At 42.1% G+C, this 19,959-nt stretch overlaps 1 protein-coding gene across 9 annotated transcripts in view; it reads right to left on the bottom strand.

Moving 5' to 3' along the window:
- Nucleotides 1-14,395, bottom strand: part of svila (supervillin a) — a 57,171-nt gene extending 42,776 nt beyond the window's left edge. For all 9 annotated transcript variants that reach the window (XM_080050561.1, XM_080050565.1, XM_080050559.1 and 6 more), the window contains exons 1-6: nucleotides 14,271-14,395; nucleotides 8,908-8,971; nucleotides 5,201-5,292; nucleotides 3,266-3,329; nucleotides 3,004-3,149; nucleotides 1,579-2,305 (exon numbers count right to left, since the gene is read on the bottom strand). In XM_080050561.1, the coding sequence (XP_079906687.1) occupies nucleotides 1,579-2,305; nucleotides 3,004-3,149; nucleotides 3,266-3,329; nucleotides 5,201-5,292; nucleotides 8,908-8,971; nucleotides 14,271-14,328 (1,151 nt within the window). In that variant the 5' untranslated portion in view covers nucleotides 14,329-14,395. The remainder of the gene's footprint in view (nucleotides 1-1,578; nucleotides 2,306-3,003; nucleotides 3,150-3,265; nucleotides 3,330-5,200; nucleotides 5,293-8,907; nucleotides 8,972-14,270) is intronic.
- Nucleotides 14,396-19,959: the final 5,564 nt, after the last annotated feature.

Below are 19,959 nucleotides of genomic sequence, written 5' to 3'. Positions count from 1 at the left end.
CTGAATTCCTTATTTTGCAGTGTTCTGTTGGGAAAAGCCCATGAACTATAACATGGTTCATGTTCATAATCATATATTTAATGAATGTCTGATTAAGTGTACACTAGACCTGCTTATCAGTTTTGGCTGAGCTGAGTGAAAAACAAGTCTACTATATTACAAATTGGGGTCTTATCTGTGTAGTTTGGTCCATTCCAGTTGTGGTAACATTACACAGAGCAAAGCCATTGCTGAGATCTTGGAAGAGGACATCATTGCTACAACAATTGAGTAAATGGATGCATGTTGACACATGTTTATTGACGGACGTTGACAGATAACGAAACCTACACATGAATCTTTTTGGCCATGAGGAAAAGTATAATTTTGGTCTAATTTCTCATTGTAAAATAAATAGTACAGTGTTTTTGCAGATATGGATTAACCCAGTAGGGCACCATGGGTACAAATGGAACTATGGGCCACTGTGAGTCCCCCGTGACATGCTCCCCTGACCAATCTTTTTCCCAGAACATAAAAACTGACCAGTCTTTCCATAAGCTGAAACACTGCCATGTCCTAGGTTTACCCTAAATCAGTCAGTTTACAATAACCCAATGACGCATAGTAATAATTATATTAATAATAAAAAAGTCAACATGCAACCTTTATAACCGTTAAATATTTAAGGTATTAAATCTAGATTTAAAGCGAAGCAACTCCCTTTAAGAATGTGGAATCAGAAACAGATCCAGTGGTAAGACTCCATCCAAACAGCTTTCCTAACAGAATAGCAACAGCTTGGCCAGTAAGAGTTCCTTTGGGAATTTAAAAAAACCACAGCAATTTGCCATTCTCAACAGATGCACCTGAAATCTCTGGAATAGAAACACAACACATACGTTTTGTGTTAATCTGCCCTTGTATTTTGCAAGCCCAGCTGTAGGCCTCAGTGGGACTTGATTGTTTCCAGAACAAGCTGATGTTGCGCGACCTGGTATGAAACCACACTCTTGCCAACAGGACGACCTTGGACATCTATGAATGAGAGGGACAGTGAGTCTGTCTCTGGCTCTATTAAAGGGATGATACAGCAACGTTCTGGCCAACATGGACAACATGTTCAAACCATGTGGATTTGAAGGGATGCTGGGGTCTGACCACTTGACACCTAGGTTAGGTTTAGTAAGGTTACACTGAATGGTCCCTTTGGGGAAATTTGTTCTGGCCCCAGTGCATGATTGCTTCATATAAAACAGACTTTTGGGACTCGGACAAATGAGAGTTTTAAGAGATTTGATTTGTATCTTGGCACACAGAGTCTTCTCCCTGGCGGCAAGGTTCCATGTTCAGGGAAAAGAGGGTGTTGGGATGATTTTCTTAGCTTTTTTATTTAGCTTAGTATTGAGATAGAAAGCTTAATCAGATATCAGATGTAGTAGAGATTGGCCATATTCTCAGAAAGACTTCATATCTATTCAACTCCATGAATGGTGTGAAACACAAAAGAGGAACCTCCAAAATAATAAAAATAATAATAAAATGGGGATCAACAAAGAAAATGAAAAAAAAGGAAACAGTGATAAAGACCACACTCACCCATGTCTGGTTAGGATCTGGTGGGACTGCTGCTCGATAAATAAGTCCCCGGGAGACACCCCGTATTTGGGTGAGGTTTGGGAGGGCTGCCTGCTCAGCTTGGGTGAACTGGGCGGCATCCCCGTGACTGAGTAGTCCTTGGCGGGCACCCTGGCGGCTGAGGACAACGAGGTGACATCCATGTAGGAGGAGGATGAAGGTGGCTCGGGCGGAGGAGCAGCTCTGCGTTGATTCTCCAGGTTCATCATCCTCTCCCGCTCTGTGAAGGAGTCCACCCTGGGCCGAGGGATCTCATAAGCCGGGTCTGGATGGCTGTGCTGTGGCGCCGTGCGTCCGCTGGTGTAGGAACTCAGGGCATCGTCTCCAATAGAATCCACTCTGTTACGCCTCTCTGAGCCATCCGACTCCTTGCGAGTGCGAGCGCTGTGAGAGGGACAGTCCAAGTCGGGCTCCTGATCCAAAGAGATGCCGTACCGCTCGGCCAGCTGCCGGCGCCGCTCCGCCTTGTAGCGGGCGATGCGTTCAACCTTGGACTCCAGCTCTGGGGCAATGCTGCTGCTGCTGGTGGTGGTGGTGTTGGTGGTGGAGCCTGAAGTGAAGACAGGCTCTGTGTGGATGGAGAGGGACTGGGGCTCAGTTCTGCATCGAGCACGGGGCTGACGCTCCGGTGCAATCGGCTGCATTTCTGGGCTTTCAAATCCCTCCGTGCCATACCGCTGGACTGTAACTATCGGACAGAGAGGGGATACAAGTCAGCGATTAACATAGAAGCAGAGTCAAGTAAAATGTCTAGGTACAAGGGCTGTGAGATATCATGATACATATCGTCTGGCGAAATAAAAATGTATATCGTTTAATATGATGCAATATTGTTTATTTTGTTGTGTTGCCAGTCATACTTTTACAGCAATATTTTTGGTTATTTAGACAGACTGCACAATTCTGCTGTTTAATTTCACAGAGACACTGGATGATTTTAGTAAATTTGCAATACAACTTTATACAATACATTTTTACATCGGGAGGCATGACCCCAGGTCGGAAAAACTTATTTTGCCAATTATGCTGCAGAATGGTCCCCTCAACAGGCTTCTACAGTTGAAGGGTGCTTCCTTTTGAAGCTTTTTTTTAATATATTATATTAGAGTTTTGTAACATGCTTGAAAAATTGCACAAAGTGTTTAAATGAAAGTAGAACATATTCAAATATGAGTTAAATATATTTTATTTGTCGAGTATATCATTTAGTAAGTAATGAGACAGGCCTTTTCCATGTGTCATAATATATTAAATTCTAATTAAATGGATTAACAGAACACATATCAGCTATATCGTGATATGCTTGTTTATCAGGATATGAAACAACCTTTATCTGGATATGTGATTTGGTCATACATGCCCTACTAGGTATTGTTTTTTCCTCACCACCAAAGGGCTCACAGGGGTCAGAGCCTCTGGTGTATCGCGGTGTGTCCTCCTCTAGAAGCCGGTTGGCCACCAGGCTGGGCAGCAGAGATGGATGCACCACCTCGCCCTCTATGCCCTCCAACCGCCGAGCAATACGTTCCTTTCTACACATGGACAGCAAAGGAAAAATATGTCAAGCTCAGACATCCTATATTCCACTGCAACATTATACATCACAGAAATGCTTGCAACCTTTTTAATACACATATCTTCAACTCACCTGTTCATTTCACTGTCACTTGCGCTTGTTGTTACGCCTTCAAAACGTTTCCTCAATTCAGAGACTGAAAGAAGAACAAGAAACATAGCACGGTTATAGTAAACTTAAGGGAAACATATGTTCCTTATCAGTGTTTGAAATGTTCTTAAAGCTGGGGTGGGTAACTTTTTCACTGTAATATTTGGCAAAAATGTCATATTAGCCATTCAGCTATATGGAGGTGAAGTGGTCTGAGAATATCTACTCATCCCTTTGCTCTCCCCTGCCTCTGTGTGCCGGCCCCAAAAATTGCCACCGCTCATGTACACTTTGACCAATCAGAGCGAGGCTCCGATTCTCTGTTCCTATTGGCCTTTGGGACTGTCCATTCACTTTGGCACCAATGTTGTTGGTGTAGTAGAGTGTGTCAGGGAGGGACCAGAGAGAACACAAGTGGAGCGGTTGAGGTATTTGGATTCAAATCTCTTTCCCAACTGCTATTTTCTCCCAAATCATATACCCCAGCTTTAATCGAGACTGGATTGTTGTTGGTTGTATAAGGGTTGCAGCAGCATTTTGTTGAGTCTTAATCCGGCATTGAGTCCACTTTTAAAATGAAGAAAATTGTTAGAATTTCCTTTTGCTTTTGATATTTGGAAGTGCAAATTATTAATAAATATAACTGAATTTTTTTTTATTGTGATTTGTGCTTTGGCCAGCTTTTGTTGGCTGAAATGGCAGAAAAAAAGGCAATTTTGAGTAGTAGCCCAATTAACGTTCCAAATCTGAAAATTAAATGAGCCTAAAGATGTGTTAACTAGACACATTGAAATAACAGCTACAGCCTACCTACCATAATACACCTCAATTTACTTATAGTTACTAGTCCTAATCCACATAATATAAAAACTAACAATCACATGCCTACATGTATGTGAAAAGTGTTGCTAGTAGTGATTGAACCCAGATCACCTGACTTTGCAGTCGCTCCTCAAAACTTTACAACAGTTGGCAACAACAGTTTTACAAGATGTTAATAGGCGAGTGTTGTGTTTACAGCTTGTTTTCACGGTGCCCTGAGTGTCTAGAAGAAGAAATAATGTCAGGTTTATAAAGCCTTTCATAAAAGCTAAGCTAATGTACCAGGCACCATTAGTTAAATCATTTCAGATGAGATGGCTCAGTATGTTGGTGTTGTTATAAGCAAAAACAAACAATCAGGGGGATAAAGTAACGTTTCATTTTTCCCACACACCAAACTTGGACTTAACAACAGACTGTGGTTACTATGGCATTAAATGGTACACGCTACAGCTTATCCATTTAAATAAGGACAGTTTGATAAATGTTTGTCAGAGTCTGAGACCAGCGAACTGGGGTATCGTGCCAAAAGGAAACCAGATAGGAGATGAAACCAAACACAATGGAAGCAGCTAGGAACCCCAACCCAAATTATCTGAAGTCTTATAGTCAATTAAAAAAACTAAATACGTTCCCCTATTACTGCTGGGCCTATGGGCATTGGAAATTAGACATAATCATTTCAACTTTAAAACGTATGTGTACATCACAGGAGATAGTGGAAGAAAACCTATCCATTGATGAAGAGCCAACAGTCTGCTATTATTGGCCAATAGTTGCTCTACTTCATAATTTCACATCGTTACGTGGACTTTTTTATTTTTCCCAAATGACACATTTTAAAGACCTTATCAACAGTGGCCTTCAGCAGCTCATTTGACACATATTGTACAGTTAATGGAGAATGTAGCGGTTTGTATGAGATGACTGGGCTAGTAGAAAAACAGGTTTTTTAGAAGAATCTTGACACAAATCCACCTGGCAAAAGTTCTGCTGTTGCACAACCAGTGACTTTCAGAAAAAAAACCCTTGGGAAAGCTGACATTGTGAGGACCATTTACAAGCAAGCACAAAACAAAGAAAAGCCTTACTCACCTTTAGGGAGATTGGCCAAGAGACTAACATCTATATCCTTGGTGCTTTTGGCTGGGTCGTCTTTTTCGTCGTAGGAGAATTCTTTCTGAAAGCTGTGGGGGTGCAGGGAAAATACCAACTGTTATTGAAACGGGCTGAGCTGTGGGAAACTGGACTTGTTTAAAGACCAACAGTGTACTATGCAGTTGTTAAGGGGCTCACTGCACGAAACTGAATTTTAAAGTTGTTCAAATCATTTAAAAAAAAACTTTGCCAGAGGAAGGATTGGTTTTGAATGATGTTTAAGACTGTAGTCACTAAGCTTATTGGCTGATGGATGAAGCTAAGAAAACAAGCATGTCACTATCCGAACATTGGATTTTTAAACCTGTACATTTTCATCATGTCTTGAACACCACAAATATTTATCCAGAAGATTCGGAGGTTTTTACTCCGGTCACGCCGTCTTGCCTCACACAGATACAAAGCAAGTTTCTCACTCAGAAACACACTGTAGTCATTTATGGATGTGAGTCAAAACCACAAAAAGTTACAGAAAAGCAATAAAATAAAATGGTATTGGATTACTGATGGGTGTGTGTGTGTGTGTGGGGGGGGGGGGGGATTGGAATCAAGAATCAGGAAAACATTACTTTGCGGTTTTTGGTCCATTCCAGCAGCCACAGAGTTGATACACACATTGATATACATAGAATTTATAAGATCCCTTTCTCATTTGTTTCCATGACTGCAATATTGCTCCATCTAATTTCTACATGCACAATGTTTTGAAGTCAAATCCACACACCCACACAGTTTGGCACCGACTGCCTCAAATGCCGACTTCCTCGCTGTTGCTAAAGGAAACTTTTCTAAATGGAGCCCAATGTGTACGTAGACCTGCTGATGCATTTGACACGCGGCCAACAACACAATGCAGAGCAATCCTGCTAATGCTGCAGCAGGGAGGCAAAGGGAGCTTTTTCATTTACTTTCTCACTGAGCTTGGACACTGGCCCTGACTTAGGCACACAATCTGCATCTGATATCCTGCTATATGTTTGCTTCCACAATCAAAGAAATACATTAAAAGGATATGTTTATAGGGCATCTCCATTTCAGTCTAGGCTGGGGCTTAATACCTCGCTGCCTTAAAGTGAGACTGTCTATCGTGTGAAAAAGAAATAGGAAATTATTTCTCTATTACCAGTAGCTTAGTGTGGCTAATATTAGCAAACCATAGGTTGTGCAGCATACCTGACATTGCTGAGTCAAGTTTTATTTTTTTTAAACCTTTGCTGACATCTCTCCTTGCACTACTGTTACATTATGTTTCAGCATTTACCATTACATAATGCCCTCACTTTAACTGTCCTTACTGTGGCATTATCAGAATCTCTTTATTGTCATTGCACAATAAACTCAGCATATATCAAACTCAATTGTAATTTGTGTATATTTGCAATATCTTGCTATAATTTCTTCAGCATCTGCATATGATTCTGAGACCTTTTGGTAAGTTTGAGCAGGAAGTTGAGTGGCCCTTTTATTTCCCCCTGTTCACACATACAAGCTATATCCCAATCCAGAGACCTACGCGGTCTATGACCCTGTTTCCACCTGGGATTAACATCTGACTTTTTGAATCTGGTTACAAGTGGCCAGCTCTCAGTCCGTGTGTTCCCACTTGTATTTACAAATGTGACTTCTCTGTCTACTTGTGATCCGATTCCATTTACCCGCGCTGTATTTAAATCAACACGTACATAATTTCCGTTTGCATTGCTGTTTTTAACCGGTGGGGTTCAAACAAGTAAACATACAGGGCTGTACAGTGCGACAGTTTTAATCGCATTTGCTATTAAAATGCATTAAGCCTACATGCGAAGATACCAGTCTAGGTTGACGAGATAGGCTACTGTCTCATTTAGACAAGGAGGAGCGATGCACTACGCTGCTTAGAGGGCTCTACATTAACACTCGCCAAATGCGGGAAATATCATAGATAGAAGGCCTATATAAAAGTAAAAACTCTTAGGCGAGTAAGTTATTACGCCTCTTTGGTTGGTGAAAGATGTGTGTTTGCCGGGCGGCTTTTATAACGTCTGCTACACTCTTGTCACCACCACCAGTAGCCTACACGGCTTTCTATATGCAGTTAAGATACTGCACATGCGAACAGAATATTTCCTGTGCGCCTTCACATTAAAAGCCTGTTACTAGCCAAACGCGAGTTGACTTTTATTCTTAAGCAGATAAGAACAGGAAGTCGTTGCCTTGCAGATCTCCAGTCAATAGCAGCGATTTCCGTGTTTTCAGATTTACGCAGTGAACTGAAAACAGAGGACAGAAAGCTTGTCATTTACAATACTGGCGGATGCAACTAACGTTCATGAGGCTTCTATAAAAGCTGCATGAACGCCAATGATGCATTTTCAACGTATTTCCGCTCAGGCAGGGGGCAGCAGTTGAGTAGGCGGTCCCTAATGTGACCAAAAACCACATAGGTGTTCCCACTACAAAATGAATGTGGATACAAGCGACACAACCGACGTAAACCACCTCCGAATGTGGTTTTTGTGATCCGATCTCAATGCATCTTGAGAGTGTTTTCACCTGTAGTTAGAGCTGTATTCATGTGATCCGATTACAAAAGTCAGATGTTAATGCCAAGTGGAAACGGGGTCTAAGAAGGCTATAGCCTGTGAAGGCCGAACAAGCGTTGTTAAACGAGACGGTCTCCGCAGGTCTCCGTTTACGAGCATTTCCGGTTTGCGTAACAAGCCGTTGCCTTGCGTGACGACTCGCCGCTCCTGTGCTGCCTAGCAACCCTGATTGCTGCCAACGGAGACAGCCTTGTCAACGGAGGAAAAAAGAAAAAGAAGTTGCCTACCAGACGAAAAGAAAAAAAAGTAAAAAGAAAGGAAGATAAAAGTTAAGAAGATGGAGCAACACGTTGCCGTTTTGTTATTTTTATTTTATGCCATCTCTGAAAAAAACGCAATGAATCTTGGGATATGTTGGGCCGCGAAGGATCCATGAGTTGCAGCCTTCAAAACCGTGAAAAGAAGGCTGCATTTCTCGGCCGCATATGAAGGAGCCTTGCTAATGGAACAAGCCTTTGCGCGCCGCTATGACGCAATCGGTCTTCAAATGCAGCCTACGCAGGCTGCAACCCCTGAATTGAGATTCACCGTAAGACTCTTATAATAAAAGGCATTTTTATTGTGAGTGGAACATCCAAACAGAAGCCTAGAGCCTGCCTCCATGATTGAAGACCAAGAGCAAAGAAGAAGGTGGTAAAAGAGACCAACTTTTTGGTGGTGATGATCCCTTTGCTTTATGGTGCTTACATGAATATCTCTGAATAGAAAGACCCATTTGAGGAATAATAATGTGAGTGTTGTTCAGTCTGTAGAATTCCAAAGGCATATATTTTTGTTTGTAGAAGAAGCCCATTGGTAACTGGTTAAGTCTATACATGGCTTTTTCAGTGAGTATTTCGGTCTACCGCATGGATAATTCTTTATTACAACTAGGGTTGACCAAAGAGAGAAATGTTCAGATGCTACACATAGGGGCTTATAAATGCGATCATTTATTGACTGAAATTTTACACATGGAATCATTCTTATTTAAATCATCGCCTATACATTGGGTTACCAGGTTCTTATCAAAAACCGGATGAAACTGGTTAATAATTCAGCAACTCTTTCAGTATTTCTTACCTCAGACTTTTCCTCTGTAGCAATCTGGGATTGCTTAGTTTAATGGGGGTCTCACTCCCAAGTCCTGTAGACAGAAGAAAAACAAGATTTTAACATTGAGCCATGTCACAATCCAATTTCAAGTTTGAACTCTAGAAACCTCAGTTTTAGATTTTACTGAACGGACACACATTGAAGCGAGGAACCTTGAGGTGAACCAGCCAGTCAGTGCGCAGGTCCTTGGCAAGGAACCACATTAATTAAGTGGACTTCCGCAGAGAGCAAAACAAACCATGTGGAAAACCATAATCTGCCTGCCGTGCTGAATCACATCAAATAAGTGACCCTACAAAAGAGCAACAACACAAATCAACACTGATACTTATGATGGAGACATTCACTGTCTCCGAATGTAAAGTGATGTCTGTGTGATGTGCATGAGGTCATAACTTAAAGGGGTTTTATAGAAAGAGACTGTGTTTGTGTGAAGTCTGATCACACGTCAAGGTCTCAGTGCAGTGCAACTGGGCCTATGCCAGGAAGAGCCAAACACATCTTTGTCGCTGGGCAGCACTTCTTATACTCGCCATGAATACAGATAGGGAACAGCATGAGAGATACATACCGTCCCAACTCTCCAAACCAAACACACCGTTATCAAGCTATGTGATTAAAAACAATTACACACAAGATACAAATCTAACCCAATAAAGTCGGGTGTCCATTCGGAAAATAGCCAAAGTCAGTAAACAAGGGCCAAACATGACATCTAACACCTGCCTTTACACAGGAAAAAACGGCATTAGTGGGTATTAAGCATTGTAAGCAGTGAGGAATGCAAGTTCTGTGAAACATCTTCTGCTTAAGTTATTTGACTCTAAAACCTCAAGCGTGCGGTTTGGGCCCCCCTCGGAACTCTAGAGTGGCCAGAGCCAAGTAGTTTAGGGACAAACATGTGGTCCAACATCCATCCCCTCTGAGTTCACCTCAAGGCCACGTGTCACCCCCTCTCTATCCCCCCTTACACTGCTCCACCCAAACCCCTAACCTCTCCCCCGAGGCCGCCCACCCCCTAACCACCCATTCCAGATCTGTTAGTCCGTATTAAGGATGTTTGGGTTGATGCTCTAAATCCCTCCTACTTAAGCAAAACATCATTTGAGAAGGAAGGAGGCTTATTTGGGAAAAGGGCGCTGTGCCTGGATGTGTTTGGGGATGGTCGTGTATTGTTTCAGCTGGGTGAAATATGGGCTGGGGAAAACATGGCGCATTCCTCGCACGCCTCAAATGATATTCCTGGTGGTTATATGAGCCCATTGTGTTTGCATTTGACAATAAACCAAAAAATTAGGCTGACACCATTCTAGTATGAAACAAAGGTAAGTTATATCTGGTGCACACATATCCTTTACTCAGTGGAACTAACATTATTAGGCCATCCAATATAACCATGAGTTCACAGTAGATGGAAATCTAACCTGAATCTATTTGAATTGTCTAAGTAATGTAGCCGATTTTGCAACATATCTGCAACTGGAAAAGTATATATATGTGTGTGTCTATATATATTTAACTTATAAGCCCTGAGACACAACATACACACATCATACATTACAATTTAAATTACACATGAACCTTTTCCTTTTTTGCTCCCCTTAATTTATGCCTAGCTTGTCTTGGCTAGGCTTGAAATGTAACACTGAATAAGTTGGGCTATTTAGAAATGCAATAACATTGCATGCAAGTTCCTGTATAACCATGTATGTACAGAGAACAATCAAATGGACCACTTTTGATTATGAAGACATTTCTTTAAATGTTTTTAATTATTTAAAGTTCTTTAAATACATTTAAATTGATGATGAAGTAGCAATATCTGAAGTGAATAAAGAGTGCTCTTCAGTTAGTTCTGAGTGGATTTATGGACACCTTCCATAAATTTACAAATTATATTATCAGTCATTATAAGTCAATGCTGATTATGGAACTGCGTGTTGAATGCCTGTATGTTTGAGTTATAACCGAGAGGAAGTTGCGTCAGTCTGTTCAAGGACAATAACGGAACAAAACCAGACAACCCGCAACCCGTTTCTAATTTTCATATATTTGGCAATTATGACCATTAATCATGATAACATTGTACTCAGCCCTTTGTTGTAAAGATATTTTAAATACAAACCTCAGACAGGCACAACTTCCCATACTGTGGTGTATAACAAATAGCATAGTGGATGCATTTCCTTTCCAGTTGGTTTACCTGCAATATACACCCAATTTGTATGTTACTGTGAGTCCGTGGTATCCCATTGATTTAGCATGTTTGCATAGTGGTAAGAAGTAATCGCAAAGCTTTGAAATGGTACTTTTTATTATTGAATGCCACTTTTGGATAAATGAAAACAAAGTGTAGGCAATAGTGCAAGATTTGCTATGCAGCAGGGCTTTCCAGGAGACTAGTTTCTGTGTTTACTTCTGGCTGGCCTCAAAGACAAGTGTTTGCAATCATTTCATGTTCAACTGAAGAACTTTGGAAAGCTGGGCTTGGCTTGCAATCTTTGCCCAAAACAACATGTTTTTGCCAGAGCCAATGTCTCCCAGAGCTACAATGCACAAGGCAACAAACTGTTACAAATAATGACCAATAGTCATACAAAAAAGGTAAAACATGTGACACCCCCAGTTGACAAATAGCAGAATTTCCTATACAGAAAGAGTGTGAAACAAAACCAGATGCCACAGTAAAGGTTAATTAGCTGCCAGTGTCAAAATAACAAAAGCATCTGTCCCTTGGGGGCGGCTGTCAAAGGCTAGTGTGTCAGGTCTAACATATAGAGTTATCCATAGCCCAGACCTGTACTCCTTTTACACGTCATACAGTCTATGTAGTGGCATTTGAACCCCCCCCCCCCCCCCCCCCACCCCCCTGAAAATCCAAAGTGCCTCAATACATTCGTCATTCCAGACGCCGGCATAAAACCCTCCACAATGATCACAGATGTGGCAGAGCCTTTGATGCTGGCCGTAATCTACAGAAACACTGTGGCTGCTATAGGCGGTGAGTGAATGTGCTGGGAATTCCTCAGTGACGTGCCCCGTGTGTGTTGATGAGGCTGTAAAAGCGGCTTGACACTGATAAAACATGGAGGATAAAATGATTTCATGATTCAGTGGAGTGTCATTCAGGCGCTGAAGTGATGAAAGCCTTTTCTATGTGAACGTATCAAAATGTGTGAAGGCACAGTGACGCTACCACACTGAGTACTGAGAAACTAAGTTGTCTTTGGGAAAGCGCTGCTCTGACAAATCTGAGGGGGGGCGTGGCTTCTCCCCTCATGAGATCATAAGGGGAGATGAATCAGACTGGGGGTTTTTGAACACAGGCTTTCAGAATGGTAGAGGTGGAACAAAAATAGAGGGTTGTTTTATCTCATAATTTGGGAGTCTCCAGCCACACAACCCATATTAATGTTGAAAAACCATGAAAAGTGTATTTTCAATAGGTGACCTTTAATTCAATGTTGTACAACTAAAACACAACCAGTGAGGTAACCAAAGAGGCATCAGGGGCAGAGCATATGTCCAACTTGAAATACAGGATTAACTTCGATTCCTGGGATTAGAGCGAGCCCAAAAGGAAACGTGTGGCTCTTTAAATGTCTGCATTACATCACGCTAAATGTGCATGTGTAAGTCTTAACTCCATTCCCCTACCCTGTTGCCCACCTACCCTGGGCATCTCAAGTTGTTTCTAAAGCTTATGATAGTAAAGCATTAAAAAAACAAACAGATGGGGAATGAGAAATTAAGTGAAGCCTATACACAGTAGACTTAACAAAATTATGAGACAATAAGCCAATTATCTGTTGAACATTAACAACAATGAGTACGCAGTCTCTTTCAGTTCTATTCTGGGTAGGAAACTGCTAAGGACAGCTACATGGCATATCTAAACCCTCTAAACAATTTTCAATGCATGCCCTCCTTCCCCCTAAAACCAGTCTCGCTCATCTAATAGCCTGTAGCTGTGGTGGGACACCTGTTGTGGAGTCTCCCAGTCAGTTTAGCATGGAGAAGCCATCTTTCAACACTCTATGGTTCTTGCTCAGAGAAGGGTGGGAATGAGATGCACTGTGAGGAGCAGTCAATCAGCGCTGCAATATCATCAAATCCCACACAAAGGTTGTACACAATAGGGCTGGATGACTTGATCTAAAAATCTACCAAAATCTTCATTTATTGTCATTTGAATAGAAATGCCTCTATGTGAATAATGAATTTAATTTGTGCTCAGGTCCAGGCAGTCCACAGTATTTCTAAAATCTAAAATAAAAACACGATAAATACATTAGATTGATGGATCAGATATATAGATAGATAAATGGAAAGATTGATTTCTAAGTAGGTTTGTATTTCATCTGAACATAATATTATCTTCTAAAGCTAACTCTCTACACAATGTATATTGTTCTAGAATCTTGGCTACATAGTGGCTCTCATGGTGCTACAGTTGTTTGCCAACTGCTCGCTAGCAATCCAGGGATATGTTAGCACTAGTCAGTTACAATAGCTTTCCAAGCAAATATCTCTGTACCAAGCTGTAACCTGACCCTGCCATTTTCTTTTGGAAGTGTACATAATTTCATACAATATTTTCATGCAATTTCATTAAATGACAAAGAGGAACATCTCTGTCCTAGCTTGCTGTCAGTAAGTCAGCGTGTTAGCTCACGGGAGAATAACTTCCCATTATTCAAGAGATGCATTTGTACTATAAACTCTTCTCTCTCATTGCCGTTCATAACCATTACTCTTTTGCAGAGTAGCTCATACTTAGTCTATACTTTCTTTGGTTCTGATTTTTGGGTTTACTGGCTAGTTAAAATTCTACCTAGGTATAATTGAAAGTCAAATTATTTGGAATTCAGGCTACATTATATTATTGCAATAAGTAATATAGGTAAATAAAAGTCATAATGTCGCTAGTTTTATGAATCGCGTTTGTAACCCGGCCCCAGTTGTGCAGTTCGAGGATACATTCATACATAGCAACTACACTTTCCTAAAGCGGACTCAAAATAGCTTGCGGAGCCTAGAAATAGCCGCTTCCCTGAAACAGCCCACTGCGCTGTACAGAGTCCCTTATCACTGCTACGTAGTGTCCTTGGAGGCTACAGCTGCAGTGAAAGGACAGCTGGCTAGAGAGCAGCACAGTGAGCACAGAGAGGAAGGGAGTCTGCAGCCTGTGGCCTGGCCAACTTTTTAGAGCTCAGATTCCCAGCTCCAAACAACCACAGTAATAACCTGTCCCCCCCCCACACTAAAGCTCTCAGCCCCATCTCTAAATCTCAGCTCAAATCTGCGTAGCCTCAAAGCCCTGCTCTTACCTTGGCTGCAGAACTTGACATGAGTCAGGTAATTGGAGATCCACGGGTTCCGATACATTTTGGCAACAAAGTATGGGGGAGAAGATAGAAAAGAAGTGAAAAAGAAAGAAAAGCTAGAAAGAGGTGATGCAGTTAGGGGGGAAAAAAAGCAGTTTGTCAGTGGAACAGACGGAGAGAGAGTCAGGTAGCGTTAGAGAGAGAGAGAGAGAGAGAGAGAGAGAGAGAGAGAGGCAGAGGAGGGAGGGGAGAGAGGAAAGAGAGAGAGACGTCCCAGCCGCAGTGCCGGTGCAAGTGAAGGTGGTCCTGCTTGGCAAGCGGAGAGGCTGCAGCTCTGCCCCCCCTTCTGAGATCCACTCATGCGCTCCGGTTCCTCTTTGCTGACCGCTAACGGCTAACCAGTGCCCACCACCACCACCACTCCAACCTAAAGATGGCTAAAAGCTGCTCAGCATTGCACTAAGCTCATTAGCAAAAGGCAAGCAAATTAGGCCCCATCCATCCCTACTACTACGGCTTGGAGCAAAGTGTCCCGCACGCTTCAGAATGAGCCTCACTCACAGGCACAGAGAATAGGGAAAAAGGAGCGCAAGTGTGTATGTGTGGAAGAGACAGAGATAGTTAGGAGCGTCCCAGGAGAGTCAGTGCTGTCTTTCCCTTGGCTGACACACTCTCTCTCTCTCTCTCTCACACACACACACACACAAGCAGGATGCCAAAGAAACCGGTGCATAGCATCAGAAAAGGAGGGGACAGAGAGAGAGAGTGCATGCAGGGTGGATGGGAGTGGAAATAAAGTGAGCTAGGGAAGAGGAGAAAGCTAAAATGACCCTCTCAGCCAGATGAGAAATTCCAGTCATCTCTCAGCGGGGACAAAATAAAAGGAACAGCATGCAGAGAGAGAGAGAGAGAGAGAGAGAGAGAGAGAGAGATGGTGGGAGGGATGAGGCTAAGAAAGACAGCAGTAGTGAAACAAGAGTCAGGAAGAGAAAGACAAAGTGTGTAAAAGGTAATGAGATAGAGAGAGGGGCTTTGAGTGAGTGACTTGTGAGTTAAGGTGTCACTGTGTTTAAAGGGATAGTTTAATATGACGTGTGGTTGTATGATGGTGATCAGCACAGTCACTATAAGGAGTTTGGAGGACACATCACTGTAGCAGAAGTCAGCATTGTACTGCTGCAGAGGGGGCCAACAGAGAAAAAGGGTTTTCACCACGTATAGAAAGGCTTACCTGAAAAACGTATATACGTTCAATTGTACGCTTAAAATGTAGGATTTTTTCACTGCTTTAGTTCGCTGCCAGAACGCTGTTTATTTGTTTGCACTATTTTTCTAGTGTAGTTCCGCCGTGTGTTGCTGCGCTAACTTGCACTGGTGCAGTGCAACTATCACTCCGCCAATCAGCTGTTCGACTCTGCTGCTACGGCAGCGTTTAGCATTTATACATGTGGTGAAAAAGGTGTTTTTCTGCTGGCCCCCTTTGCAACAGAACAAGGCTGACTTCTGCTACAGCGATGTCTCCCTCAAACTCCTTATGGTGAGATGCGTTTACAGCCATCTCCATAAGGTAACAGACTAACAATGCATAAGTACCTCATAAAACCTCACTTCAAAAATGCTGAACTATCCCTTCTACACTTTGATTCTTGCTAAAAACGAGCTGAAAAGATTGTGAGGGGAAGAAAGGTTGGTTGATTTATTGACAGTGATAGCATGAGTCACGCTGCGTATCTATAAACCCATTTCCTAATACTATTGTGCTTTAAGCAAATGCCAAGAACTAGAACAAAACAATTGCACACTCACACACACACACACACACACACACACACACCAACGTGAGGATGACATGCTTATCATTGCACTGAGAGGGCATCGCATGGAGACTGGCGCAGAGCCCAACGCCGTTTTTCAGACTGTCGGGAAGAACAGTGAACGCTGTCTTATCTTTAAGCAGCATGCAGAGCAAAAGCTGTCACCACCAAACACACAGCCTCCAACATAAAGCAGGTCTAGTGGATGGAAAGGGGCAAGCAAACGTCACTTTTTCAATTCAGCGGCTGAAGAGTGGCAAGAATAGCAGCCGGGAGAAGGGTTAAGCATTCTATTCCCTTGCTGGGATTCACATTCACAAGAAGTTGATTGTTCAGGTTGTTGGACCTTATAATAACACCAATACAGACCTGGCTTATCAAATCACATACATCCGTCAGAGCTGTGTCAATATGCAGCAGGACAGACCAAAGTTTACATACGCAGTCAGAGGTGGCATGTTTGAAACCCTCTCTAGGATGAGCTCATCAGGCTCAGTGTGTGAGCGCACACATACACTCATGCATTAATCACAGACCTGTCCAGGCACACTGGCGACTGCTGAGTGGATGGAAGAGCACTGCCTGCATGCAACGCTGTAGTTCATATAACTGCCAGACTGGCAGCAAATGATTCATAAGAAATAAATATATATTGATGTCATTGACCTTATATTATGGGGAATATAAATTGAAAAAAAAGAAAAGAAAATTGTGATCCTTTTATATACATTCCATCATTCATCTTTTCGGTTCACATAGCATTTAAAAAAAGATTCCCACGGGGGCGCCTTTAGCTCAGTTGGTAAGGCGTCCCCCTCCCGGGCCGGGCCCAGCAGCAGACCCGGGTTCGATTCCCACCCGCGGTCATTCTCTACATGTCACTCCCCTCTCTGCCCCATTTCACCTCTGTCTCTCTGCACTGTCAAATAAAGCATAAAAATGCCCAAAAAATATCTTAAAAAAAAAAAAAAAAAAAAGGTTCCCAGTCCTCCCAGACTGCTCAACTGCTGACGTTTTAGCAGTTTTCTATGAAACTGGAAGGAACTTTCTTCTTTGTTACTTTAAGTTTGTTTAAGACAGCTTACTCTATCCACATACGCAACGTTTAGGCTTTTCTAATTGTATGCCTTCAAGCAGCAGCCATTTTATGGTTTTTCAATATCAGCTCGTCTTTGAGCATCTGACATCTATTTTAAGTGTGCAAGCAATATTTCAAAACGAGCGTGGAAGCTATTTATGCCAAAATGCCCTCTGAGGCACCTTTAATGGCATAAAATATGATCTCTGATGATGTTAATCAAATGCAAACCAAAACATGTCTCACCACCACAGCTGTCAGCACCTACAGCACTCACCACCTACCATCTAACATCTGGCTGTCTGACATGTGTTTAATGTTTTGCTTGTCTCTTACAAGGATGACATCAGACCTACAAAACCACCCCACAACCCTGTCATTAGCACATGACGATTCTTTACTGCCAAGGACGGGCAAGACCTTACAGGTCGCTGCGATGATGCAACAGTGCTCTTGTTGTCTAATGTTTGTGGTGGATTGTGGGAATTATTCAGAAAGTAATAAAGGTCCCTGGGGTAAGACAAATAAGCAAAAACACACACAGATGGATATAAATGGTATTTATGTGGTGTTCCGTGCTTAAATATTGATTGATAATTAGTAAGTATGATGTGGTGCAGCATTAAGAGGGATTTACTTTTGCTACACATCACAGCCAGAGAGTCCAACTGGAAGCCACATTACAAACAAACTGAGGAGCACCAGTGTTTACTTCAAGAGTAAGCCTTGATAATAATGAATGCAATCAAAAACAATCATTTAATTTAACATCTAAATTTGGCCAAGATTGGCTGTGAGGAAGAAGTTTCAAACTCTAATTCATAACCATCTATAATCATCCTTTCAATACAATAAATCTTAGACTGAGACAAACATTCCCTACTTTGTTTGGCAATATTATTAATATAATGCTCTGCTTCTGTAAATGCTCACTAATCATCCCACCAGATGTGTGTGTGTGTGTTATTGTATTACTATATGTTGTGGGTACATGTTTCTGTTTACAAAGTGTTTATGTGGGAACATACCTTCTTTTTGGGGACAAAATGGAAGTCCCCTTAACGCAATAATGACACTTTAGGGTGAAGAATTGCTTTTAGGCGAGGGTAGACTTAGATTTAGGTTAGGGAATTGAATGTACGTATATGTAATGTCCTCGCAAGTGATGAACATTGTGTGTGTGTGTCTGGTCAACCTCACATGTGTATTCAGTCAGCAAGACGTTATTAGATAAACACTTCCAGACAGTCCATGTTTGCACTTAACATGACCTCCAGTGCAGTCCAACAGGTCTGCTAGGAGAGAACTGCTTAATGGCGGCATCACCTTCATGCTTGGAAAATCTTTGAGAAGACTGAGGAAAAAAAAGCATTAGAAGGGCTCATCTCCTTGCTCTGGGCTTCCTCACAGTCATCTTAGAAATAAAGTCCAGATTTATGCCCCCCCCCCCCCCCCCCCGGGAAAGATATCCGTCTAGTCAGGCCAGAGAGTGGCAGTGGGACCCAATGCACACAGCCATGTATCTGCAGACACATAACAGAGGCCGGGCATCTGCGGCTTGGCCATAAATTCAGATGGGGGGGGGGGGGGAAGCGAATGAAAGTAAAGAAAGTAATAAAGGGAGTTGGGAGGGAGGGGAAAACTCCATTGGCATTGTTGTTTGATGTATTTTTTACTAGGTATGATGAGTTTTCAGTATAAGGCAAAACGATTCTTCTGATGTGCCCTCCGACCTCCGAGAGCAGAAAGTGTTTTGAGAAACAAAGTGTTCCTTACAACACCACAACAGTGTGGATCTCAATCTGGGGATATAGCTTTTTTTGGGCTTGATATTAAATTTAAACATTGAACTTGAATTGAGTTTCTAATCCACATAGTGAACAAGTGCTTTCAAATTTATCAAACCTTTTCCAGTTTTTTCGTTTCATAGCAGTCGTGAACAAGTCATCCAAAACAATCGAACCAAACATGTCAGCCTGATAAGTTTTGGTTCCATCAGAGCAGGTGTGCTGCGGAGAAACTGCAGTATTGTGTGATAGCAGAACTCAATAGGCATACTATTTACAATGTTTGTTCATCAACAAAACTGTCAAGAAAGTGATCTGTTTGGAAGATCATTAAGTAACCACAGTGACACTTAGGCACATCGGCGTTTCGTTGTGGCAAAATACACAAAAGGTTTCACTTTATGCAGAAATATCAATAATTTTTGACAATTTTACCAAATTCCTACAACATATATATTTTACAAAGCTCTAACCAGATTCAAAATAGAACAATCTGCCAGCCGATCTGTTCTATTCTAAATGTAAAGTGTTGCAAGGCCTCTGAGGTCAGATAGGACACACCTCCAAACTTCAAGAGACACTCCTGGACAAGAGCTGTGAACCTCCTTATCAACTTCCCTTCATAACTGCCTCAAGTCTTTGAAACCTCACAGTCGCACTGAAAATAGACACACCGAGAGACAACACCGACCCTCTGGACATTGGACAGTGCATTAACACACAGAAAGACCCACACAACTCAGCATGGCTTTCCACATGTCAACAGATAAAGAGGTCTTGAGCAGGGGACTCACAGTGACTGCGAGTGAAACAGGCCTTCAAGGTACACATCGCTGGGACTGAGACTATCAAAGAGTTTAAAATCTGGCCCTGGGCATCAGCTATTCCTCACTTAGACCAATGAAAACATTGAGGTGACATCGTTTTCTCATAGAGTAACATGCCCTCAGATATTCCTTATCATTAAAGTGTTACTAATCTGTGATGGTTCATGATGGTCATGAATTTAAAAC

Source organism: Ammodytes marinus (assembly GCF_949987685.1).
Source record: "Ammodytes marinus genome assembly, chromosome: 21".
In the NCBI taxonomy this organism is placed as follows: domain Eukaryota; kingdom Metazoa; phylum Chordata; class Actinopteri; order Uranoscopiformes; family Ammodytidae; genus Ammodytes; species Ammodytes marinus.
Note: the sequence above shows the minus strand (reverse complement) of the source record. Positions and strands in the feature narration are given on the sequence as shown.